The sequence below is a fragment of the Oncorhynchus mykiss genome, chromosome Y (genome assembly GCF_013265735.2).
Source record: "Oncorhynchus mykiss isolate Arlee chromosome Y, USDA_OmykA_1.1, whole genome shotgun sequence".
NCBI classification, from domain to species: Eukaryota; Metazoa; Chordata; class Actinopteri; order Salmoniformes; family Salmonidae; genus Oncorhynchus; species Oncorhynchus mykiss.
In genome coordinates this window covers 16395026-16420331 of record NC_048593.1, presented here as the reverse complement: position 1 = coordinate 16420331, position 25306 = coordinate 16395026, and the positions used below count along the sequence as shown (strand labels likewise).

The window sequence follows — 25306 nt, the reverse complement described above, 5'->3', positions numbered from 1 at the left end:
TACACACAGGTGGATTGTATTTATCATCATTAGTCTTTTAGGTCAACATTGGATCATTCAGAGTTCCTCACTGAACTGAAGGGGCTGAATAATTTTGCACGCCCAATTTTTTAGTTTTTGATTTGTTAAAAAAGTTTGAAATATCCAATAAATGTCGTTCCACTTCATGATTGTGTCCCACTTGTTGTTGATTCTTCACAAAAAAATACAGTTTTATATCTTTATGTTTGAAGCCTGAAATGTGGCAAAAGGTTGCAAAGTTCAAGGGGGCCGAATACTTTCGCAAGGCACTGTAACTCTAACGTATTTGTAAGTGAAATACTTAGTCAAATGACACAAAAACAAAACTTACAATGCAGTCGTTAATAGCTCCTAAGTAACTCTGTCTCCTTGTGTCTGTCAGGAACTTGACCTCTCTGTCTGTGTGGCCCAGTCTGTGTCCCGGGTGGCAGGTGTAGGTGATCTTCTGCAAGGCTCTCCAACTCTGCAACCTCAGGAAACGCATCTGGACCACATTGGCCCCTGGATAATAGAACTGCCAGTGGCGGCAGAAAGGGAGACATTATCCTTTAGAACTTTGCTATGAGAGACTGTGAGACATCAGTACACAATTGATGCAGTTACAATTGAATTAGCTTTCTGTTACTATAAATTGAATAGTTGACACTAGAGAAAGAGAGTATATTTCAGAGGAGAAGTAGAGAGAACTGACAACCTGAAATCCTTGTTCCTGTTTGCTGAGCCATTGGAACGAGCTGTCTGTCTCTGAATCCATAAGCCAGGCCTTCGTGGGCATCTTTAGGTATAAAACAATATGATGTATTATGAGTATGGTATTATGTATGAATATGATTATGTATTATGAGTATGGTATTAAATATGAATATGATTATGTATTATGAGTATGGTATTATGTATGAATATTATTATGTATTATGATATGTTATTAAAATATGATTATGTATTATGAGTATGGTATTAAATATGAATATGATTATGTATTATGAGTATGGTATTATGTATGAATATGATTATGTATTATGAGTATGGTATTATGTATGAATATGATTATGTATTATGAGTATGTTATTAAAATATGATTATGTATTATGAGTATGGTATTATGTATGAATATGATTATGTATTATGAGTATGTTATTAAAATATGATTATGTATTATGAGTATGGTATTAAGTATAAATAGGATTATGTATTATGAGTATGGTATTAAGTATAAATAGGATTATGTATTATGCGCATGGTATTAAGTATACATATGATTATGTATTATGAGCATGGTATTGAGTATAAATAGGATTATGAATTATGAGCATGGTATTAAAATATGATTATGTATTATGAGTATGGTATTAAGTATAAATATGATTATGTATTATGAGCATGGTATTGAGTATAAATAGGATTATGAGTTATGAGCATGGTATTGAGTATAAATAGGATTATGAATTATGAGCATGGTATTAAGTATAAATATGATTGTGGATATTAGCTTGCAGGATCTGCTCAATTGTCAGATACACACTGGTCGATGGCATGAATTCTAAAGTGTTTACACTGATACCTGGAGGCATATTTAAAAATGTGTCTGTTGACAGTCTCTGTTCTTGATATTAGCATTTAGCTCAAAGGCAAAAAAAAATAAAAAAATAAATTGGATTCCCGTTAAAAATGGATTTATTCTCTGCTTGTCCAGACAGCATCTCATTATTCTGTAGCCATTTGTTGCAGGATTATTCCCACTGTTGGTTTGATAGAGAGGTGTGAGGGTGAGAGGTGAGATGTGTGGGGTACTGATGATGTTATTGTCTACCTGGGCGTCTCTGGGGTGAAGGCAGGTGTGTGCGGCTGTACCAGAGAATTTGCAGTAGGCCAGGAGAGCATCAGCAGGGCTGCCCTGGTTAGGATCAATGTAATACATCCCTGTACAGACAAACAGCAACCATCATCTCAGTGTATCCTCATCCTGACCTGTAACATTCATGTATATTCACTAGTCGTCATACGCTATGATGTGCAACAACACTCCTAAAGAGCTATGAGATCTTCCTCTGAGAACTAGCCATACAATGGATAACATTGTCTTTCTCTACCGTGCTTCTAATTTGCTTTGACAACTTGGGAGCCATGGGATTAGGATGCTGTGGCCATTAATGAGTATTTTCAAACAGCACAAAGGGCTTTGGCTCATAGACAGCACAAAGGGCTTTGGCTCCCAGATAGATACAGTTGAAGTCGGAAGTTTACATACACCTTGGCCAAATACATTTAAACTCAGTATTTCACAATTCCTGACATTTAATCCTAGTACAAATTCCCTGTTTTAGGTCAGTTAGGATCACCACTTTATTTTAAGAATGTGAAATGTTAGAATAATAGTAGAGAGAATGATTTATTTTGGCTATTATTTCTTTCATCACATTCCCAGTGGGTCAGAAGTTTACATACACTCAATTAGTATTTGGTAGCATTGCCTTTAAATTGTTTAACTTGGGTCAAACGTTTTGGGTAGCCTTCTACAAGCTTCCCACAATACGTTAAGTGAATTTTGGCGCATTCCTCCTGACAGAGCTGGTGTAAATGAGTCAGGTTTGCAGGTGTCCTTGCACACACATGCTTTTTCAGGTCTGCCCACAAATGTTCTATATGATTGAGGTCAGGGCTTTGTGATGACCACTCCAATACCTTGACTTTGTTGTCCTTCAGCCATTTTGCCACAACTTTGGAAGTATGCTTGGGGTCATTGTCCATTTGGAAGACCCATTTGCGACCAAGCTTTAACTTCCTGACTGATGTCTTGAGCTGTTGCTTCAATATGTCCACATCATTTTCATTCGTCATGATGCTATCTATTTTGTGAAGTGCACCAGTCGCTCCTGCAGCAAAGCACCCCCACAACATGATGCTGCCACCCCCGTGCTTCACGGTTGGGATGGTGTTATTTGGTTTTCAAGCCTCCCCCTTTTTCCTCCAAATATAACGATGGTCATTATGGCCAAACAGTTCTATTTTTGTTTCATCAGACCAGACGACATTTCTCCAAAATGTACGATCTTTGTCCCCATGTGCAGTTGCAAACCATAGTCTGGCTTTATTATGGCGGTTTTGGAGCAGTGGCTTCTTCCTTGCTGAGCGGCCTTTCAGGTTATGTCGATATAGGACTCGTTTTACTGTGGATATAGATACTTTTGTACCTGTTTCCTCCAGCATCTTCACAAGGTCCTTTGCTGTTATTCTGGGATTTGATTTTGCACTTTTCACACCAAAGTACGTTCATCTCTAGGAGACAGAACGCGTCTCCTTCCTGAGCAGTATGATGGCTGCGTGGTCCCATGGTGTTTATACTTACAATTGTATACAATTGCATACAATTGTTTGTACAGATGAACATGGTACCTTCAGGCATTTGGAAATTGCTCCCAAGGATGAACCAGACTTGTGGATGTCTACAATTTTTTTTCTGAGGTCTTGGCTGATTTGTTTAGATTTTCCCATGATGTCAAACAAAGAGGCACTGAGTTTGAAGGTAGGTCTTGAAATACATCCACAGGTACACCTCCAATTGATTAAAATTATGTCAATTAGCCTATCAGAAGCTTCTAAAGCCATAACATCATTTTCTGGATTTTTCCAAGCTGTTTAAAGGCACAGTCAACTTAGTGTATGTAAACTTCTGACCCACTGGAATTGGGATACAGTGAATTATATGTGAAATATTCTGTCTGTAAACAATTGTTGGAAAAATTACTTGTGTCATGCACAAAGTTGATGTCCTAACCAACATACCAAAACTATAGTTTGTTAACAAGACATTTGTGGAGTGGTTGAAAAACAATTTTTAATGACTCCAACCTAAGTGTGTGTAAACTTCTGACTTCAACTGTATAATACAGGTATAGATAGGGTTTCTGACCACTGGTGTAATCGGGGTGGCAGAGCCACAGCTCCAGGCAGGTGGTGGCAGGGTGCTCCTTGCTGCCGTCAGGGGGGTCCATCAGCAGCCTCAGGTCCTGGTGTAGAGAGTCCAGCAGGGTCTGGAGCAGGGGGTAGTTGGGCTTGTCTGACAGATACATCAGGTCCTACAATGGTGATGAGAATGATATGATCATTATGGAGTTATTCCTTCCACCACTTCATCTAATGGCTTTTGGGACACAGTCCTACTTGCCGAAGATTAATGACTTGCCTTGAGTTGAGTGAGGGTCAGATTCACTGAAGGACCTGGAAGTCCTGGGAGTCCAGGTGCCCCCTGAAACAAATGCAACAAAAAAAAGAGTGGGACTAGGGTTGTCAAATTCCAGTAACTTTCTCAAAATACCCAGGTTTTCCAGAAATCCCAGTTGGAATATTCCTCAAATCGTGTGGGAATAAGCAGGAAATCCGGGAATTCTCCAACAAGTATTTCTAGAAAATCTGGGAATTTTGGGAACATAGTCAGAATTGTGTAACCCTAAGTGGGAGGTTACTGTGTGATGGATGCAATCTTTTTTGTTGTGGTCTCTGTGGTCAATCTTCAGCATTTGACAAAATGTACTATTGACCATTACGTATGAAATCAGTGCCACTTACCGGCAGGCCCCTCTTACCAGGTTGCCCAGGATATCCCTCAAATCCTTTCAAACCCTATGGACATACAGGCCATATAGTGAGACGAGATTGGATTTCTACCATTCCATACTTATTACTACGCCATATTCAAATGTAGTTAGATAAGGAAATGCACACTATAGTACTATCCCACTACTTTCCCCTCTGTGTTTTCCATTGTGATGACATATGTGCTTGTGAATGTTTGCTTTCACGGTGAGAAAAAGCTAACACGCAGCTCTACGTGGGGTTTGGCTTTGAAATGTTGAGAAAACAAGAAACTCATTTGTTATATCATACCTTTTCTCCAAACAAACCCTACAGATCGAGAGAAGAAAAAGGAGATGAGTTTGACTCGCAGGTCGGAAGTACACCGCTCTGCACTAACAGCTGTTGCAACCTTGCAATGCCTTGACTCACTGCATTATGATCGTATTAGCTCCAGCTTCACTGCTTTTAAGAGCCGAGGCAATGGCGAGTTGAACAGAGTAATAATCTACAGCTAAATTCGGAGAGAACGGCAGAATGGCAGGACAGTCTGGTGAAAGTAAAGAAATGGGCTTATATAAGAGTCTGCAATTTAAAAGGAATATTCTAGACATGATCATAATCATCATAATAACTTATTTTTAGGCATTCACCGAGTCTTGGTCTTGATGGTTAATGGACATGGGGGTTGTTAAGATATGTGGCTGAATGATGGACTTAGTGGTCTAGCCCTCGTTTGTCCTTGCAAAAGAACTATGATTTTACATTCCCTGTGCCCCAAATGGAACACATATTCCATATATAGTGCAATACTTTCGACCAGAGCCCTATGGACACTGGTCAAAAGTAGTGCACTACTTAAGTAATAGGGAGCCATTTGAGAGGATTGAAAGGGCTTGGGAAGGTATTTCTGAGATGATCCAGGAAGGGTTACTTACAGGTAGTCCTGGCATCCCAGGTGTTCCTCTTGGCCCAGAAGGTCCGATATTCCCCTGGTTGGAAATAGTAGATCATGAAACGTTGATTAAAAAGTTATCATTGAATCTTTTCAGAAAGAAAAAGAAAGCAAAAACAACTCTGCTAGATCACTATTGGTTCAATGAGCCTCATGGCTTTTGGTAATTGTCACTAATGGCTATGGTGCTATCGTAGAGAGTTCTTGCTATAGATGGTTTGAAAGGAAGAGTGTGTTGAGATAATGTTGTATCACCTGATCTCCCTTTGGGCCTGTCTGTCCTGGCACCCCAACAGGACCCTGACTACCCTGTAAAACATACAGTTAGTCAGTTTGCCACAGCCCATCTTCTACTTACAGCATGGCATTATAGGCAACGTCATACTTCTGGAATGTTGACAAACCTGTCTGTATGTCGTTTCTCTATGAAGTTAAAACTGACACCAAGGCTTGTTTGTCGTGTCTCAGAGTAGGAGTGTTGACCTAGGATAAGCTTTGCATTCCAGATTGAAGTCGATGGTGTTAGGGTTAGTTTCTTACGTCCTTCTTTGTCAATCATTGTTTCATTGGTGAAATTAGCATTAGTACAATATCTTCAATAAAATCATTCAAAAACCTTTATTAATGCAATTGCAGACAGAGGTTGACAAACAGGAACATAGCACGCATGTTCCTGAGTAAGTTCTGCCTCCAACAAAAGGTCTCCAGTTGTTTCATGAAACCCTAAGTCGCGCCCTGGTGATGTCACTGCCTACGTCATCATCCTCTACTCCTGGGACCAGAACCATGCCCACAAAGCTGTATAAACAGGGCCTTTATTGTTAGCTAAACACTCTAAGCAGTAAATGTCCCCTCCCCCCAAAGTTGATTTGTTGTGGAATGTTTACCAAGTCTTAACTCCTTCACTCCCCGGCAGAGTTCTGTCTAAGTCACACATTTATAAGATGGGCCTCTTTATAATGAGGCGGAAAGAGAGAGAAAACTCAAATACAACTGTAGAACAATACTAAACTTCTACAATGAATATATATACTGTTAATCCGTAGTCTAAAACCCTATAAATGTAAGGAGGGAGGGGTCTTATAACCCCTCCCCTTCTGTTAATAAAACATAAGCATAATCAATTATTCTGATACATCAAACATTTGTACAGCCCCAAATCATGACTGCTAGGTGAACCCTGACAATGGACAGGCGGGGGACCTGATCCTCGATCAGCACTCCTAGTCTGAGACGTTTTATACCAGACGTTTTTCAATCAAAAAGTACCTTTAGGCCATCACCCCCAGGCGGACCGAGCGGCCCTATGTCCCCTTTCTCTCCCTGTAGGGGGGAACATATATGGTAAATAAGGCTTCCCAATGCACCTCTCTCTGATTCACTAGTATCAATAATTCAATTATATTCCTACCTTGCTCCCTTTGTCACCCTGATGCCCTCCGTCTCCTCGCGAGCCTGGGATTCCCTGAGAGAGAAAGGACGTCAGCTGTGTATCAATCATCAGCCGACCTAAAGCATTATCATGTAACAACGCTTTACTCTTATGAAACAATACTGCTCACAGTGAAGTGCATCGGAGGCTATCTCTGCCTGGGATTGAATGATGAAATGAAACAGTATCAATCTGTTGGACTTACTATAGACCCTGCCCATCCTGGAGGACCAATCAATCCCACATTTCCCCTTTTCCCCTGTAGGAATGACAGGACACAACGTTCGTGCACACCATGATATGTATGATATACAGTATGGTTAAGAGATCGGAGTGTGGGTGTGTGTGTGTGTGCATGTGCGTGTGTGACCCTTCACATCACCCGACCTCTGACCTTTGGTCCCCTCTCTCCTCTTGTGCCCCTGATTCCAGCCTTGCCTCTTTTGCCCTGTGAATGTTTACAATGTTGGTGAACGAGGCAAGGGTAAAACACACGGACACATCTCGGTCGTGTCCTAAATGACACCCTATTCCCTTTGTAGTGAGCTACTTTTGAGTGCATCCCTCATCTTTCATTCATGAACCTGGATCATCTATTTTCCTTGAATACAACCCCTTTTATTCACACTGTGAAATTGAATGGATTGAAGGAGGGAGCCCTCACCCTCCTTCCGATGTGACCTGTCTTTCCAGGTGATCCATCTCTGCCGTCATCTCCCTGTTGAGCAAACACAGCATCAACAAACAGGAGGATATAATCTAGCCTCTGTGTGCACTAGTGCCCCAGAGAGGTGAGCTGAATGCAGGCCAGTGCCAGACTTGAGATTGGGTTTCACAGTACAAAGAGGAGAAGGAATGAAAAAAGGATAATAGAGAGATGGAGCATCTTGATCTCACCTTCTCTCCTTTCAGTCCCTGTTGTCCCTCAGGTCCTTGGCTTCCCCTGACACCCTGCAACATTCAACACAATAGAATGACTTTAAGAAACATCCACGACGTCAGAGAAAGCTTATCAGGTTAAAGAAATATAGGCGACCTTCTGGTAGTGCTGTTAGTTTTACATACTGAAGATGACCATTTGACACTGCTTGAGGTCATCATTATCGGCTAGACAACAAACCCAGAGGGAAACCCGCTGCTATAGGAGCCTAATGCAGTTACATCATCCATGGCATCCCTGTGTCTGTGTACTCACCAGCACCCCAAGGGGACCTTCTGGCCCCTGGGATCCCACCTCACCCTGTGGCCCCTGTTGTGGGAGAGGAGACAATAACAAACAGGGAAGAATGAAGCCGAAGCAAATAGTATGTCTTCGAGGAAAGATTTTTCTAGCCTGAGTGCCTGACATGTTTGACTTGACAATGAGCAACAGAGTTGGCAAGTGCACAAACAGATCTGGGACCAGACTAAGATGTCGCTGCTCTTTACCTCTAAACCTGGAAGTGCTGGTGGCCCTCTGATGCCCGGCAGACCGTCGAGCCCCTACAGAGACCAATACAAAATCAAATACCTTGAAGACTTATCTATTTCTGATTAATTTCATGGTAGAGTATATTATGAAAATTACATTTATAATAAAACCAGACATTGAATTGGGGTTAAATGGGGCACTGTCTATTTCACCTGTACTGATGTGTTGCTTTAGGGGCCAAAAGGCAAAACTGGCAGCAACAATGAATGTGCTCACCTGTTCTCCTGGCTCGCTTGATCCCCCTGGCTCCCCTTTTTCTCCGTCTGGCCCTGGCTCACCTTTATGGCCCAAGTCTCCCTCAGGCCCAACCTTCCCAACTGGACCCTGCAATATACACCACACCAGCACATGGATAATGGTATTCGTAGGGTGAATCACTGGGAATATGGCTGACTTGACTAGACGGTGGTCTAAAAGACACAGACCTGTGCTCCTGGCTTTCCCGGGTCACCTCTGACCCCTGAGACTCCAGCCACCCCCTGAGAATACAATAACAAGAAAACATGCATTTATACCAAAAGGACAAATGCCATTCACCCTGCATACAATATCAGTACTGTAGTAATTAGGTTTTGAAGCGACTGTTACCGGAGGCCCTGTTCTGCCAGGTTGTCCGATGGTTCCGCCAGACCCAGACTGGCCCTAGAGAAAGACAGAGACCGAGAAAGCAAATGGGAATTACAGTTCTGCTCTGAAGTAATTGCTTGGATTTTTTGGGGTAGTGGAAGCGTTTAGCATTTCCCTGTCCTGAATTGCTCCTCCATTTGATGTGCAGGCCAGGGAATCAAGTCATTACCTTCTCTCCTTCAGGTCCATCTGGCCCTGGAGGCCCCCTGGGGCCCATGATACCCTAAGAAGAAGCAGAAGAGACCAATGAATCACCGTCACCCTGACAACACTATGTCCAACCGTCTTTCCTCAATTCCTCCCATCCTATCTCCTCGCCTCCTTCTCAACCCTATTGGAGGACTAGATTCAAGGTCCCTCCCTTCAGGTCTTCTTCTCCAATCAGTTTTGAGAAAGAAGCAAAAAAAGAGGATGTGAGGAATCGAGGAAGGATAAATTGAGAAAGAGCCTAACAGTGCAGAGAAGTCTAATCTATATGCTCATTGGACATTGATCAATTTGAGTTAATGTCAATAAGAAACGTAGAACTTTGAGTGACATATACTGTAGTAGTATCTGGTAGTGGTCAATACTTGTCAGAGAAAAACACGTACATTTCATTGACATAAATATCGCTTCCTGACTCACCTGTAGCCCTGACAAGCCTGCAGGTCCTATTTCTCCCATAAATCCTGGCTGACCCTGGTGGACACAGCACAGAGGTGGAGCATCAGTCATCAAATTGATCACCCAAAGCCACATCTCAAAAATCACATTGAAAATCACTTCAGTTGATTCCATTTGATGGTTTCAATGTGTGTTGAACATAAGCTAGAATGTGCAGCTCATTATGTATTGTCATCTGAACACTCACCATAAGTCCGATGTGGGCCTTTTCTCCTTTTGGTCCCTTCTCCCCATTCTCCCCCAGCGCCCCCCATGGACCATTCCGCCCTGTTGGCCCCAGAGGTCCCACATCACCCTGCAAATAACAGCCATGTCAGTCAGACATCACCATGATGTCATTTCAACCAGGTTTCAACCTGTTTGTAACAACGTTCTTTTAACCAGATTTCAACCTGTTTGTAATTATGGGTAGGCCGTCATTGTAAATAAGAATTTGTTCTTAACTGACTTGCCTAGTTAAATAAAGGTTCAATTAAAATTAAAATTAAGAATTAATTTCAACAAATTTTCAACTTTGTTTGTAATGATGTAATTTTAACCAGTTTTCAACCTGTTTGTAACCACTACCCACCCTCTCTATGGCCCTGTCAATAATTTGTGTCCAATGCAATAGATATGAATAGAATAGATAAGCAGTATACATACAGCACATTCACATTGATGCTGTGTGCTGAAAAGTCAGTGTTTGTTTACCTTCTCCCCTTTGAAACCTGGACCACCAGCATCGCCAGTAGGTCCAACATCACCCTAAGAACCAAAGGAGACATCTCAAGAGTTACACTGCAGAGTATATTGTATGGTCTTGTTGTGTGTATGATGCTTAGGTAAAGGGGCATGTACTACAGTAAGTGCACATGTGAGAATCTACAGGTGATGGTTCAGGTAGGTAGAGTAGACGTCAACTGACAAAGGCATGCTCACCTCTTTTCCCATTTGTCCATGAGAGCCTTGCAACCCTTTGAGCCCCTGTAGACCTCGATCTCCAGGCTGCCCTGGAGGACCAAACTTCCCACAAGGCCCTAGGTCCCCCTAGAATACATGTGAAGTAGAAGAAGAAGTATTGAAAGGTGAAAAATATATTTAAACCATGTGTTTGTAGAGGCATCATTGTGTCAGTATCACTGACCTGTTCCCCTTTCGTTCCTGGTGGCCCCTCTAACCCTGATTGGCCAGGAGTACCCTGGAAACAGGAAACGGAAGAGAACTATCAGAAAACGCACCTGCCTGAAACATTAGACTTCCTATTCGAAGTGTGTTCAACAAACCTGTTCCCCATCCAGTCCCGAAGGACCAAGATCACCAGGAGGTCCCAGCATACCCTGTCATGTTCCAAAAACAGTGTGGTTTAACACACAGCACATCAAACATTGCTAGATCATATTTAGGGTTGCAGAATTCCGGCAACTTTTCCAAATCAGTAGGAATAAGCAAGAAATCCGGAATCCTCCAACTAGGATATCTTGAAAACCGGAACATTTTGGGGAAAGTTACCGGAGTTTTGCATTCCTAGACATATTATTGTCATCGTCTCATTATATTTTCTGTACTTACCATTTCTCCTCTTTCCCCTGCTGGTCCTATGAGTCCACCAGCACCTGAAATTCCCTGGGAATTGGACCACATAGAGTTTAAAACGGTGGACAACACAGCACACTGAAACATGGCTAAAGAGCTGCGCTTGGTATCCCAAACCATGCAAAATAAGCCTCCGATGGGTGACATCTAAGCCATCTAATCAATTACGAATACATTGATTGATTTCACCTACTGAACCTTGACAAGAAATCCATCCAACAGACATCAATGTCCCATACGAGATTATACAGAGGTTCTAGAGGTTAGAACCTCAGAGGTTGTTTAGGGAAGAAGAGAAGCGGCTGGAAAGTACCCACTCACTGAGGTTCCTGCTGGTCCGTCAGGACCGTGTGTCCCCGGAGGCCCTCTGCTTCCCCTGGGCCCCGGCTTCCCTGTCCCTCCATCTGAACCCTGCAGACCCGGGGGTCCCTGGAACACACAGGTGAGTATTGGTCTTGTTCCCATTGTATATTGTGTCTACACTTTTGGTCTGGCCAAGCTTGACTAACTGTACATTGACAGTGTATTATAGAGCATGGATATGTAAGAACATTTTGACTGTTGATGGAGTGGTGACAAGGCCTGTTCTGCTTTAACTCACCTGTAGGCCCTCTGACCCTGTGGGTCCCAGATCCCCCAGCCGACCCTTACGAGAAAACCAAGAGAGATCATTAAGGAGGAAAAGCATGGACTACAAAATACAGCCAATGACCATCGCATTGCGGATTAATTTTTCAAAGGAGATATTTGGGAAATGTAGTTCTGGTATTGGACACTTCTTTGGACACTGTGTTAACTAACCTCCAGACGAGCTTCAATGCCATACAACTCCTTCCGTGGCCTCCAACTGCTCTTAAATGCAAGTAAAACTAAATGCATGTTCTTCAACCGATCGCTGCCCGCATCTGCCAGCCGTCCAGCATCACTACTCTGGACGGTTCTGACTTGGAATATGCGGACAACTACAAATACCTATGTGTCTGGTTAGACTGTAAATTCTCCTTCCAGACTCACTTGAAACATCTCCAATCCAAAATTAAATCTAGAATCGGCTTCCTATTTCGCAACAAAGCCTCCTTCCCTCATGCTGCCAAACATACCCTCGTAAAACTGACCATCCTACCGATCCTCGACTTCGGCGATGTCATTTACAAAATAGCCTCCAACACTCACAGTGCCATCCGTTTAGTCACCAAAGCCCCATATACTAACCACCACTGCGACCTGTACGCTCTCGTTGGCTGGCCCTCACTTCATACTCGTCTCCAAATCCACTGGCTCCAGGTCATCTACAAGTCTTTGCTAGGTAAAGCCCCGCCTTATCTCAGCTCACTGGTCACCATATCAGCACCCACCCGTAGCACGCACTCGAGCAGGTATATCTCACTGGTCACCCCCAAAGCCAATTCCTCCTTTGGCCGCCTTTCCTTCCAGTTCTCTGCTGCCAATGACTGGAACGAACTGCAAAAATGACTGAAGCTGGAGACTCATCTCTCTCACTAGCTTTAAGCACCAGCTATCAGAGCAGCTCACAGATCACTCACTGCACCTGTACATAGCCCATCAGTAAATAACCCATCCAACTACCTCATCCCCATACTGTATTTATTTATTTATCTATCTTGCTCCTTTGCACCCCAGTATCCCTACTTGCACGTTCATCTTCTGCACATCAATCACTCCAGTGTTGAATTGGTATATTGTAAATATTTCGCCACTATGGCCTATTTTATTGCTTTACCTCCCTTATCTTACCGCATTTGCACACACTGTATATATAGATTTTTTTATGCTGTAGTATTGACTGTATGTTTGTTTATTCCATGTGTAACTCTGTGTTGTTGTATGTTGTATGCTTTGCTTTATCTTGGCCAGGTCGCAGTTGTAAATGAGAACTTGTTCTCAACTAGCCCAACTAGCCCACCTGGTTAAATAACAAAAAAAAAGAAATAAAAATTGATTGACCAATGTGTTTGAGGTTGATCTCACCTGAGGTCCTGGAGGGCCTCTCTCCCCAGGAGGTCCTGATAAACCCTATAAAATACAGCCCAGTCAGCACAGGCTCAATACACCCATCACCCAAACTAATGCCCGACTCAATGAAGTTGTCCACAAGGACTTGTCACATACAGTATGTGGACTTGTCAATAACAGCACAGTTACTTACTGGAGGTCCAGGCTTCCCAGAACGACCAGGAAGGCCTCTCACACCTGTCTCTCCCTGAGACACAAATACACAGTCAGTCGCAATAACGACTAAACATTTCAAAGGAACTACACATAGAAACATGTGATGCTGGTGCAGGTCTGGTATGGCCGTTTGGAATAATCACTGACTACATAACTCATATGCGTGTCCTTACCCTCTCTCCCATGTGACCAGTTATACCACGCATTCCCATGTTACCCGGGAAACCCTGGGGGCAAGAGAGACACGGGAGTGGTAATATAAGGACGTTGCACACACACACACACACACACACACACACACACACACGCGCGCGCACACAAGCACACACAAGGACAAAACAGAGACAGTCTCAGTGTGCTGATCAAACCCTTGGCCCTGTACGCCCTACAGAAGCATCACTTACATACGTGCCTACTGAGCCCTGTGGGCCCTCCACACCTTCCTTCCCAGTGAAGCCCTGATGGAGAGACACAGCGTCATACACACACACACACACACACAGACACACACTCACGGTTCAAAGTTGTCCTATTGAGAATCACATCAACCACTTTCGTGTTAAACGTGTCACTCACCCTCTCTCCCAGCGGCCCAGGGATACCTGTTGGTCCTATCCGTCCAGGTGTGCCCTGTCAATGAGACAGTAGTCACTCACACTGCACGCTGTGTGCAGATGGCCTCAGTCCCCAACACTAACTTTGTTCATAGCTCATCATTGCAGCTAGTCATTGATTATATAGGAATGTCTGCCAGATCATTGTGCATGTTTATGATAGTAATATCCACAATCAATGTCCTTTGATTGTTGGTGGAACACAATAACTTAAAGTGTCTGATTGGAATAAACTTTGAGGCTTTCTAGACTCACCGGAGGTCCTGAGGGGCCGTCTGGACCTGGCTCTCCAGCAATGCCCTGGAATCCCTTGATGAAGGACAAGGAAGGCGAAAGAGTGATGGAAAGAGTAAGAGGAGAGGAGAATGAGAGAATGATGGAGAGAGGAAGAAAGAAGAGAGCTTATCGCATGGGTGTACTCGATGAGAACATTAAAATGCAAATAAAAAGTAATTGGAATTGATTACATATAATACAATTAAAATGTTTGCACAATGCTGTGAGTCGATTCAGTGTTTAACTGAGTTTACAAATGTTTTGCTATTCAGCTGTTTAATCTACCGCTTAATGACTTTGTAATCATGAGTTAATTGGACCAACTATATGCAGGCTATTCAGTAATTATGCCTTTGGTACAGAGGTTAACTGTACCCAATTTAATGGGCTACCTCGTCCATCTTTGTTATATTACCACCTAATAATGTAAACATCAACAATGGAGTAATGTCTATGTTCCTGCAAGGAACATTAAATCAAAGAACAACTTTCAGCTATCTAAATTGAAAATCTAACATTTTTATTTGTTTTTTTTATGGATACGTTGATGATGGCAGTGGCACATAACTTTATCAAATGGATAATCAATTGGTGATAATGCCCACATGCCAAATCATTTATCTTAGCCATCCCTCTTCCTCCGCTCCCTTCTCCTGTCTCCCCTTAGTGTTCTCGCTGACTGGTGAGGAGTCTATATTTAAGCAATAAGGACCGGGGGGGGGGGTATATGACCAATATACCACGGCTAAGGGCTGTTATGCAAGACGCAACACGGAGTGCCTGCATACAGTCCTTAGCTGTGGTATATTGGCGATACACAAACCCCCGAGGTGCCTTATTGCTTTTATAAATTGGTTACCAACGTAATTAGAAAAGTAAAAATAAAATGTTTGTCATACATTTGGTATACGGTCTGATACACCACGGCTTTCAACCAATCAGCATTCAGGGCTAAAACCACCCAGTTTATAATACAGTATATAGCTGAGATGGAAATACATTACACTGGCCAGATTACAGACCTTCTGGAGGTGACTGACTGGGCTAGAAACCACTTTCACGCCTCCTCATATTATATTATCCACACCCCACACACTCATATGTTTATGTGAGAGTGCGTGTGCGTGTGTGAATGCACAGGTGTGTGTGTGTGCGCTCGTGCGTGGGAAACCATCAGTGTGTGTGGCGGTGATGCAATATCACTGACCTACGCCCTCACACTCCTGAACCTTTTACAGCTCCCGTTTACAAGCATGGAGAGACACCCGATATCGTTAACTAGCTCGGTAGCAAGTACTTTTCTGCCCTATTACATTTTTTGGGGACTAGTCTGCGTTTGTTGTGATTGCCTGGTCACAAAATCATATAAAACCCATCATATATTTCAGGGATGTCCTATAAAATGTGACAAGGTGTTTTGATTTGCTTTCATTCAGCACCTCGCCCTGCCCGTTCAAAAATAGCTGAGCTGGGAGAATTACAGTGTATCATTGACCAACCAATGAATTTAAACATAATGAGACTGACGACAAGAAGTTCTTAGAGTTACTAAGTCTCATTGTGACCTTTACGTGAACCACATGTATTGAGTATGAGTCTCTACGATAAGCCTATGTATACTGTTAAAGCATCTTCTTGGTTTACCTTTAGGCCTTTACTGCCAGCTATTGCCACCGAACCAGAGAGACCCTGCAACACATGAGAAACGAGTGTCAACTCAATAGACACCAACAGAGGTCATGCACTGTATACACAAGCATTAGTGTGAATAAGAGACATAGCGCTGACCATTAGCAAATACAGTATCTCCATAACTACACATTTTAAACAAGGAGACAAATGCCATTCATTTGGTCATATTCATGTTAGAATGTAATGACATGAGGTTGAAATTGAGGAGGGATGAATTAAAGTTGAGAACGCATATTCCGGTTTGTCTGCCCCACATGCAATGACAATCACTCGTGAATATGTCATACGAATCAGGGTTGTGAAGATCGCCACCTGCTGTTTAGACCCAGAATGACTACAGTTGTTCACAACTCATTATCTGATTCTACAGAAACCCTCAGGAGTAGTGTTGCATGCAAAATTCGGTAACTTCCAGGAATTTTCTAGCTGAATTCTGAAAACACAGGACAACTACTACTAAGGAGACATTTTACTATAATCCTTTCTGATTGCACCTATACTTTTCTTGAGCAATACTTTCATATATTTTCTCAACAATCTGCCAATGTATGCAGTACAGACAGGAAAATATCTGACAAAAGAAAAACTGTTGATTGGCAGTCTATTTTGTGTACATGGCTCAGTGTATGCAGTATATACAAGCTCAGTGTTTTCAGGGGTGTGGTCACTGTATTGAAATATGATATAGAATGGGAACCTGTGTACCAGGCTTTCCTTCTGGTCCCTCTGTCCCGGGAGGGCCTGGCAAGCCCTGTTGGAAACAAGTGGAAACACACACACACACACACACAATAATAAGTGTACTGTGATTCCGTCGTTCATATTAGTTTTTAGTTAGCTCCATTAGATAAGCCCGTACAACCTTGGATACCCTTTATCACCAATCAAGTGTTAGCATCTGGAGTGTTAACACTTAGCTATATTACTGAGGAGACAGATCTGTCCCTCCACACACACCAGTGGAGGCTGCTGAGGGGAGGAGTCCATGGAATTTTATCAAATGTATGGTTTCCATGTGGTTGATACCATTCCATTCACTCCATTCCCGCTATTACTATGAGCCGTCCTCCCCTCAGCAGCACACACACACACACACACTGTGAATGTTCTGTGCTTACCGGTTGACCAGGCTGGCCAACATTCCCTCTCTGACCCACGCGACCCTGGGCAAAAGAGGGCAGTGGCAATCAGAATACCATTCAAATATCATACGCAGAACTTAAATCACGCTTTACTTAATACTAGGGTTGCAAAATTCCAGAAACTTTCCAATAATTCCCAGAAATGACATATCCTAGAAATGCTGGATAACCTGGACATTTTGGAAATGTTACTGGAATTTAGCAACCTTCATAAACACATTCAATGGGAGAGTGTCCTACCTTGTTCCCTCTGTGTCCAGGCTTGCCGTTGCGCCCATCTGTCCCTCTATTCCCCTTCAAAGAAACACAGAGATATTTAATACACTACATGTTCCAAATGGCACCCCATAGGACTGGTCAAAAGTAGTGCACTACACAGGCCGGGAATAGGTTGCCATTTGGGACACTATTTCAGGACATGAAATCCACAGTTGAATCATCATTTTGACCAATCCTAACAGGCAGACTGATGAAATAATGACATTCAAAATGTTACATTCATTATGATGCATTCCTTTCTGAAGTCTTCTCTGACCTTCAGCCCCTCTCTGCCCAGTTTTCCCTGAGGGCCAGTTTCTCCATTCTCCCCCTGAAAGAAAAGATCCAAAATCCATCAGTCTTCCACTGGTAAAGTGTCAGTCTATAACTTTAGATACAGTGATAAGGCAGAGAGGCTGCCTACCTCAATGCCTTTAGTGCCAGATTGACCTTTGAGCCCTGTAAAGCCAGGGGGGCCACTGGGACCCCTCTCTCCCTGAGGCCCTTGGATACCCGAAGCACCCTGAACACCCTGAGAGATAGAACAAGAGAGAGAGAGAGAGAGAGAGAGAGAGAGAGAGAGAGAGAGAGAGAGAGAGAGAGAGAGAGAGAGAGAGAGAGATAGAGAGCGAGAGAGAGAGAGAGAGAGAGAGAGAGAGAGAGAGAGAGAGAGAGAGAGATAGAGAGCGAGAGAGAGAGAGAGAGACAGAAACAGATAAACGGGTAACTCACAATAGACGTAAAAAGTATGAATCAACAGCTTTAGTTTTGCGGAATGTGTACAGGTCACCAGAGACCGGGTTCTTACTCTCTCCCCCTTTGGTCCAGGGTCTCCCTTATCCCCATCTGGTCCTCTTTTTCCCTGTAGAGGTCAGAGGTGAGGGGTCAGTTGTCAGACGAGGGCAAGTAAAGTAAGTAGCTGAAAAGCATGCAACCTGGTCCTTCATAGTGTTTTGAATCACTCCAAGGACAGCACAAAAATGGATTCCATCTAATTCTAAATAAATATCAGTAAATGCAGTACTAATACTTACAGTAATACCAGGGAAACCCATTGGACCTTGTATTCCCAGTGGGCCCTTCAATCAAAGAGTGACAGAGAATGGATTGAAGCGTTAGTTCCTTTTAGTTCATTTTTCTCACTTCAAGTAGAGGATGGAGAGAAATCACAGCTCCACCAAATCTTCCCTTTCATGATGATCTTTTGATCTTTTGTCTGATCTATAGCCACACTTCGGCCACACTGACTGACACATTTTTTATGACACACCATCTGATAACAGCATAATATAAGAGATATACAGGGCATTCGGAAAGTGTTCAGACCCCTAGACTTTTTCCATATTTTGTTATGTTACAGCCTGTCTAAAATAGCTGAAATAAAAAAAGAATTACTAATCTGCAGCAATCTACACACAATACCCCATAATGACATAGCGAAAAACAGGTTTCTAAAAATTGACATCAGGTGTATCCTGTTTCCATTGATCATCCTTGAGACATTTCCACAACTTGATAGGGGTCCACCTGTGGTACATTCATTTGATTGGACATGATTTGGAAATGCAGACACCCGTCTATCTAAGGTCCCCCAGTTGACAGTTCATGTCAGAGCAAAAACCAAGCCATGAGGTCGAAGGAATTGTCCGTAGAGCTCCGAGACAGGATTGTGTCAAGGCACAGATCTGGGGAAGGGTACAAAACATTTCTGCAGCATTGAATGTCCCCAAGAACACCGTGGTTTCCATCATTCTTAAATGGAAGAAGTTTGGAACCACCAAGATTCTTCCTAGAGCTGGCCGCCCGGCCAAACTGAGCAATCGGGGGAGAAGTGCCTGGGTCAGGGAGGTGACCAAGAACCCGATGGTCACTCTGACCAGAGCTCTATAGTTCCTCTGTGGAGATGGGAGAACCTTCCAGAAGGACAACCATCTCTGCAGCACTCCAACAATCAGGCCTTTATGGTAGAGTGTCCGGACAGAAGTCACTCCTCAGTAAAAGGCACATGACAGCCCGCTTGGAGTTTGCCAAAAGGCACCTAAAGGACTCAGACCATGAGAAACAAGAATCTCTGGTCTGATGCAACCAAGATTAAACTCTTTGGCCTGAATGCCAAGAGTCCCATCTGGAGGAAACCTGGCACCATCCCTACGGTGAAGCATGGTGTTGGCAGCATCATGCTGTGGGGGTGTTTTTCACCAGCAGTGACTGGGAGACTAGTCAGGAGCGAGGCAAAGATGAATGGAGCAAAGTACAGAGAGATTATTGATGAAAACTTGCTCCAGAGCGCTCAGGACCTCAGACTGGGACAACAGTTCATCTCCCATAAGGACAACGACCCTAAGCACACAGACACGACAACGCAGGAGTGGGTTCGGAAAAAGTCTCTGAATGTCCTTGAGTGGCTCAGCCAGAGCCCGGACTTGAACCCAATCTAACATCTCTGGAGAGACCTGAAAATAGCGGTGCATCTACGCTCCACCTCCAACCTGACAGAGCTTGAGAGGATCTGCAGAGAAGAATGGGAGAAACTCCCCAAATACAGGTGTGCAAAGCTTGTATCATCATACCCAAGAAGACTCAAGGCTGTAATCGCTGCCAAAGGTGTTTCAACAAAGTACTGAGTAAAGGGTCTGAATACTTCTGTAAATGTTATTTCCGTTTTTTTCTATTTGTAATATTATTAGCAAAAAAAAGAAGAAAAATCTGTTTCTGCTTCGTCATCATGGAGTTAGGGTTAGGGTTAGTAGATTGATAAGGACATTTAAAAAAAATACATTTTAGAATAAGGATGTAACCTACGTTAACAACATTTGGAAAAAGTCAAGGGGTCTGAATACTTTCCGAAGGCAACGTAGTGTCTGTGTAGAATAAAGTGAAAACTGGAGGAGCTGTCAACCTAAACATCGCCAAGAGAAGGTCTGGATAACAGCCAGAGTTAAACTCACATGCAATCCGCCTGGGGTGGGATCTATGGCATTCTAGCAGTTTACAACCTCTCCAAAATGAGTCATTTGATATCATACCAAGATACAGTGTGGCCATCATCCAGACATAAAAGTGACCTTGACTTGCCCATTTTAAAGTGGGTTTACTTTCTTAAGTTAGAGCCTTTCATCCATTAGCTTAGACCAGCTCTACCACAACCCATAAAAGCTAGAAGATGTAGGACATGGGATACACAAAGCGTATTATAATCTGTAGCCTAACACTGTGACAGAGCTCTGCCACATGGGGGCACTGTGAGGTTGCTGTGTGAGTATGTGTCTCTGGCAGGCAAAGTGTGGTGAAGGTGGTCAGTCCACTGGGTACTATGCTACTCACCATGGGTCCCTCGAACCCTAGCTCACCCCGGATACCCATCATCCCCATTGGTCCCTGAGGAAGACAGAGAAAGGAAGGAAGCAAGGGGGTTGGAGAGAGACAGGTATAGTAGTTTGTTTTACGAGAGCAGAATGAACTTAACCAGTGAAGAGAGGAGAGACTTACAGGGTCACCTTTCGGACCAGCGGCACCACTCATCCCAAGCTGTCCCTGTGAAAATATAAAAGCGTACAGATGACCTTTAACCCCAGATATTAGACGTTACTTTGGTGAGAAATCCCTCCGAAAAACACGTTTCCAAAGACAATCATCTGGTCCCAAGTCTCTGTTAGGGAAAGTTGTGCAGCTGATTGAGACTGACCTGAATTCCCCTGAGACCTGGAGGCCCACTCTCACCATCTAAACCCTGGGGCCCCTGGTGAAATAAACAGAAATATTTACTTTATAGTCTAACAAGCATAGAGCATGGAGTTCTGTTGAATGTGACCCAACTTCAGGCAAGAAAACACAACAAGACAAACGTCTCCTCTTACCTGTGGGCCTCTGGGGCCAACAACTCCAACAAGGCCCAACTCTCCCTAGAAGATAAATGCAGGTTACCTTTGGCAAAGACTGTCATGCACTTCGTTTTTTTTTTTTTTTAAATCGGCTGTCCCCATAAGAGAACCCTTTTTGTTTCCAGGGAGAACCCTTTTTGAGTCCACGTAGAACCCTTTTGGTTTCCATGTCAAACTCTCTGTGGAAAGGGTCCTACATGGAATCCAAAAGAGTTCTTCCTGTAATCAAAAAGTGTTCTTCTATGGGGACAGATTAAGAACATAGTTCTAGATAGCACATTTCTTTCTACGAGTGTACTCAGAAAGAGCTACCAATAAAATACTGTAGGTGCTAAGTTTATACATTATCTAAAATAATGGGAGGACCGTCGTGTCCTGGGATCAAAATGTAATCTCACCTTTGAGCCGTTAACTCCCTGAGCGCCGACAGAGCCTGTGAAACCAGCGGCTCCCTGTACAAAACACAAATACACACACTGAGTGATATGATGTGGGGTGACTGACATACAGTAGCATTTGGAATTGGGGCCCACTAGAATAATGTGTTTTACTGTATGTTGGAATATATAGTAGGGAAAGTCCAGACTCCTGTTGCCTGTCTACTCACCATTGACCCAGGAGTCCCTGGAGGCCCATCAAACCCAGCCTCCCCCTGGAAAGTCACAAACACATGGACACAAGTTAATGACACACTCAACTTTAGTGATAAACAATGGCCAGTAAGTACCAGTTTATTTGTTTGTAGTATTGTTACTGTGGGTCACTCACATCAGGGCCGGGGAGCCCCTCTGGGCCAGTGGCCCCTCTGACTCCCTGAGGTCCCTGAAGAGAACACAGACACAGTAAACCTTTAGGGTTCTGGTCAAAAATTGTGCACTATAAAAGGAATAGGGCGCTATTTGGTACGCATACGGTGAGAGAAACACTTACACGTGGACCAACAAAACCGCGACGGCCTGGTAAACCAATGGAACCCTACAGGACAAACAAAGATCAGATACTCAGCTTTCAATTGAGAGGACTATTCACACAAAGGTCATCAGCAACATGCATACTGAGCATTACAGGGATATGAGAAAAGAAAATCAAGATAAATGTAATGTAAACTGTACCAGAACAGTCAGATCTCATAGTACTTACTCTTACCACTAAGAGGCAGCATATTCAAAGTAATAATATTGACTGGTAAAGACTGGAGATCGATAAAAGTCAGTCTGGTACTCTAGTAATTACAAAACAATCCTACTTCAGTCAAAATTACCTTCTCGCCTCGTTCTCCCATTCGGCCTCTTCGACCCATTGCTCCAATAAGGCCCTATGAGGCATTATAAAGATCGTTAAAAAGCATTATACATACAGTACCAGTCAAAAGTTTGGACACACCTACTCATTCCAGAAGTTTTCTTTACTATTTTCTATATTGTAGAATATTGTAGGGTGGCTACTTTGAATAATCTAAAATCTAAAATATATTTTGTTTCGTTTAACACTTTTTGGTTACTACATGATTCCATATGTGTTATTTCATAGTTTTTATGTCTTCACTATTATTCTACAATGAAAAAAAAATAAATAAATAAAGAAAAACCCTGGAATGAGTAGGTGTGTCCACACTTTTGACTGGTACTATATGTACTTCATAGAAAGTGTTAACGACTTATGCTCTTGATTAGTACTCTTCATTAGACCCATGTTTCAGAATTCATAATGCCAATGTTTCACTGTCCAACCCCCTTACCTCCTCCCCCTTTTCTCCCTTGGAACCGCCGTCTCCCCTGTACCCGAAGGGTCCCTAAGCAAAATGAGACAGCAATCATTGATATAATCAGAGATATTGCATCCGAAATGACACCCTATTCCATATATAGTGCACTACTTAGGGAATGGGGCCCTTAAGACCCTGGTAGGGCTGTAGCCGTCACAGAAATGTTGTCAGCCGGTGATTGCCAAGCAAATAACTACTGTTTTTACGGCAATTAACATAAACACATTTAGCTCCTTCAACACATAGCCTACAAGCCACTGATGCAGACATTTGGAAGAACTACATTTAAAAAGGTTGAATAAAACCATGTAATATAGCCTTAACCTACACCTTCACCATAAATCCATGTAATATAGCCTTAACCTACACCTTCACCATAAATCCATGTAATATAGCCTTAACCTACACCTTCACCATAAATCCATGTAATATAGCCTACACCTTCACCATAAATCCATTATTTATTTTAGACAGGTCTAAAGAAACATGATATGAAGGAAATGTAGTCTATTTCAGAAGAACAGAATAGTATACTCTGAGTTGGCCTTATGTTAGGTCCTGATCTGGCTACAATAGCTCATTTAGCAGACAAGATTTGCATAGAAATCTGTGCCATTATTTTATATAATTGTATAGTATGAAGAATACAATTGAAAAAAGCTGAATACAATAGAATGGATATTTTCTCCAAAGGATTTGAGGGACTGCGCTATTCTGTGTTGAGCGGTTAACAAAGAAATAGGTACTCCTATATGCTTCATTTAGAGTTCTTAATGTAACTTTAGTTCTTCTACAAACGTTGGGCTATATGTTTAAATTTGTAATACATTGTAAGGCTGCATGATATGACTCTAATGATGATTTGAAAAAAAGTTGCATGAAAGGCATGAGCTCTGCTTTGTTTTTTTGCGCAGGTTGTACACACTTCATCAGTCTCTCATTCACAATTTGACCAGTACTTGATAATGCCTCGAATTATCTGGCGATATCTCTTTTGTGTGCCTGTAATGCCCCCTGAAAAAATCCATGTATTTTGCGGCCAGTGGCCATTGTGACCTTGAGCTGAATATAATAATTATTATTCCCTTCTCCCAGAGTGCCTCTCACTCACATGGCGCTCCATCACGTGATTGGGTCTTTCTCACAGGCTACAAGGGAAGACAGAAACATTGGGGACACAACTGCGCGGGTCATTATCCAATTCCGTGGTGCATATTGAAGATATTGGAAGAACAGTCCACATTTACTTTTTGTCAGCCAACAAGATTAGTAGGCCTTACGAACTGCAAAAACACTAGCCTATGTCAATCTACTATCCTCCATAGTACAAAAGTTTCCCTATTCTATTCTGTGCGAGAAATAAATATTCCAAACATAATGTGGGACAATGTGTCATGTACTGTCATGTTGTGTCTTGTCTCTGTCCTTTCCCTTCACCCTGTCTCCCTCTGCTGGTCGTTGTTAGGTTACCTTTTCTCCCCCTCTTTCCCCCAGCTGTGCCTTGTCTCCTCCTAACCACCTCGTCACCCCTTTTCCCACCTGTTCCCTTTTTCCCTCTGATTAGGTCCCTATATCTCTCTCTGTTTCTGCTCCTGTCTTTGTCGGATTCTTGTTTGTTGTGTTTCATGCCTGAACCAGACTGTCGTCATGTTTGCTGTAACCTTGTCTTGTCCTGTCGGAATCTGCCGGTCCGTCTGAGCCTACCTATGTTTGGTAATTAAAGAAGCTCTGTTTAAGTTAATTCGCTTTTGGGTCCTCATTCACGCTCCGTAACAGAAGAATCCGACCAAGAATGGACCCAGCGACTTCGGATCCTCTCCACTCAGCCGTCGGGATCCAGGGAGCGATGCTAGGCAGACACGAGCAGGAAGTGTCTGCTGCTCGACATGCCGTTGAGACCCTGGCCACCCAAGTCTCCGCGCAGAGGTAAAGGATGAGATTCTCTCCCGGGAGGTTCCTTCCAGCGTGGATTCCTTGATTGAACTCGCTATTCGCATTGAGCGACGGGTTGATCTTCGTCACCGAGCTCGTGGAAAGGAGCTCGCGTTCTCCGTTGCCCCCCTCTCCGCATCACTACCATCTTCCTCTGCCGGCTTGGGTGCTGAGCCCATGCAGCTGGGAGGTATCCGCATCTCGACTAAGGAGAGGGAACGGAGAATCACCAACCGC

The 25306-nt window shown here is 43.1% G+C and overlaps 1 protein-coding gene across 3 annotated transcripts in view; it reads right to left on the bottom strand.

Annotated features, from left to right (window-relative positions):
* The window catches only part of si:ch211-196i2.1 (collagen alpha-1(I) chain), a 134851-nt gene that overhangs the window by 3089 nt on the left and 106456 nt on the right, over nucleotides 1–25306 (bottom strand). For 2 of the 3 annotated variants that reach the window (XM_021590765.2, XM_036967538.1), the window contains 54 exons: nucleotides 23111–23164; nucleotides 22634–22687; nucleotides 22303–22347; nucleotides 22141–22194; nucleotides 21980–22024; nucleotides 21771–21824; nucleotides 21349–21393; nucleotides 21177–21230; nucleotides 20981–21025; nucleotides 20816–20869; nucleotides 18526–18570; nucleotides 18300–18353; nucleotides 17916–18023; nucleotides 17769–17822; nucleotides 17474–17527; nucleotides 17210–17254; nucleotides 16789–16842; nucleotides 16044–16088; nucleotides 14379–14432; nucleotides 14086–14139; nucleotides 13914–13967; nucleotides 13683–13736; nucleotides 13487–13540; nucleotides 13309–13353; nucleotides 11921–11965; nucleotides 11641–11748; nucleotides 11296–11349; nucleotides 11010–11063; nucleotides 10871–10924; nucleotides 10666–10773; nucleotides 10438–10491; nucleotides 9932–10039; nucleotides 9706–9759; nucleotides 9248–9301; nucleotides 9040–9093; nucleotides 8877–8930; nucleotides 8668–8775; nucleotides 8409–8462; nucleotides 8176–8229; nucleotides 7878–7931; nucleotides 7645–7698; nucleotides 7375–7428; nucleotides 7186–7239; nucleotides 6960–7013; nucleotides 6818–6871; nucleotides 5804–5857; nucleotides 5532–5585; nucleotides 4906–4923; nucleotides 4588–4641; nucleotides 4205–4267; nucleotides 3932–4097; nucleotides 1832–1941; nucleotides 716–796; nucleotides 353–535 (listed from right to left, as the gene is read on the bottom strand). In XM_021590765.2, the coding sequence (XP_021446440.2) occupies nucleotides 353–535; nucleotides 716–796; nucleotides 1832–1941; nucleotides 3932–4097; nucleotides 4205–4267; nucleotides 4588–4641; nucleotides 4906–4923; nucleotides 5532–5585; nucleotides 5804–5857; nucleotides 6818–6871; nucleotides 6960–7013; nucleotides 7186–7239; nucleotides 7375–7428; nucleotides 7645–7698; nucleotides 7878–7931; nucleotides 8176–8229; nucleotides 8409–8462; nucleotides 8668–8775; nucleotides 8877–8930; nucleotides 9040–9093; nucleotides 9248–9301; nucleotides 9706–9759; nucleotides 9932–10039; nucleotides 10438–10491; nucleotides 10666–10773; nucleotides 10871–10924; nucleotides 11010–11063; nucleotides 11296–11349; nucleotides 11641–11748; nucleotides 11921–11965; nucleotides 13309–13353; nucleotides 13487–13540; nucleotides 13683–13736; nucleotides 13914–13967; nucleotides 14086–14139; nucleotides 14379–14432; nucleotides 16044–16088; nucleotides 16789–16842; nucleotides 17210–17254; nucleotides 17474–17527; nucleotides 17769–17822; nucleotides 17916–18023; nucleotides 18300–18353; nucleotides 18526–18570; nucleotides 20816–20869; nucleotides 20981–21025; nucleotides 21177–21230; nucleotides 21349–21393; nucleotides 21771–21824; nucleotides 21980–22024; nucleotides 22141–22194; nucleotides 22303–22347; nucleotides 22634–22687; nucleotides 23111–23164 (3402 nt within the window). The remainder of the gene's footprint in view (nucleotides 1–352; nucleotides 536–715; nucleotides 797–1831; nucleotides 1942–3931; nucleotides 4098–4204; nucleotides 4268–4587; nucleotides 4642–4905; nucleotides 4924–5531; nucleotides 5586–5803; nucleotides 5858–6817; nucleotides 6872–6959; nucleotides 7014–7185; nucleotides 7240–7374; nucleotides 7429–7644; nucleotides 7699–7877; nucleotides 7932–8175; nucleotides 8230–8408; nucleotides 8463–8667; nucleotides 8776–8876; nucleotides 8931–9039; nucleotides 9094–9247; nucleotides 9302–9705; nucleotides 9760–9931; nucleotides 10040–10437; nucleotides 10492–10665; nucleotides 10774–10870; nucleotides 10925–11009; nucleotides 11064–11295; nucleotides 11350–11640; nucleotides 11749–11920; nucleotides 11966–13308; nucleotides 13354–13486; nucleotides 13541–13682; nucleotides 13737–13913; nucleotides 13968–14085; nucleotides 14140–14378; nucleotides 14433–16043; nucleotides 16089–16788; nucleotides 16843–17209; nucleotides 17255–17473; nucleotides 17528–17768; nucleotides 17823–17915; nucleotides 18024–18299; nucleotides 18354–18525; nucleotides 18571–20815; nucleotides 20870–20980; nucleotides 21026–21176; nucleotides 21231–21348; nucleotides 21394–21770; nucleotides 21825–21979; nucleotides 22025–22140; nucleotides 22195–22302; nucleotides 22348–22633; nucleotides 22688–23110; nucleotides 23165–25306) is intronic. The other variant, XM_036967537.1, reaches the window with a different exon arrangement.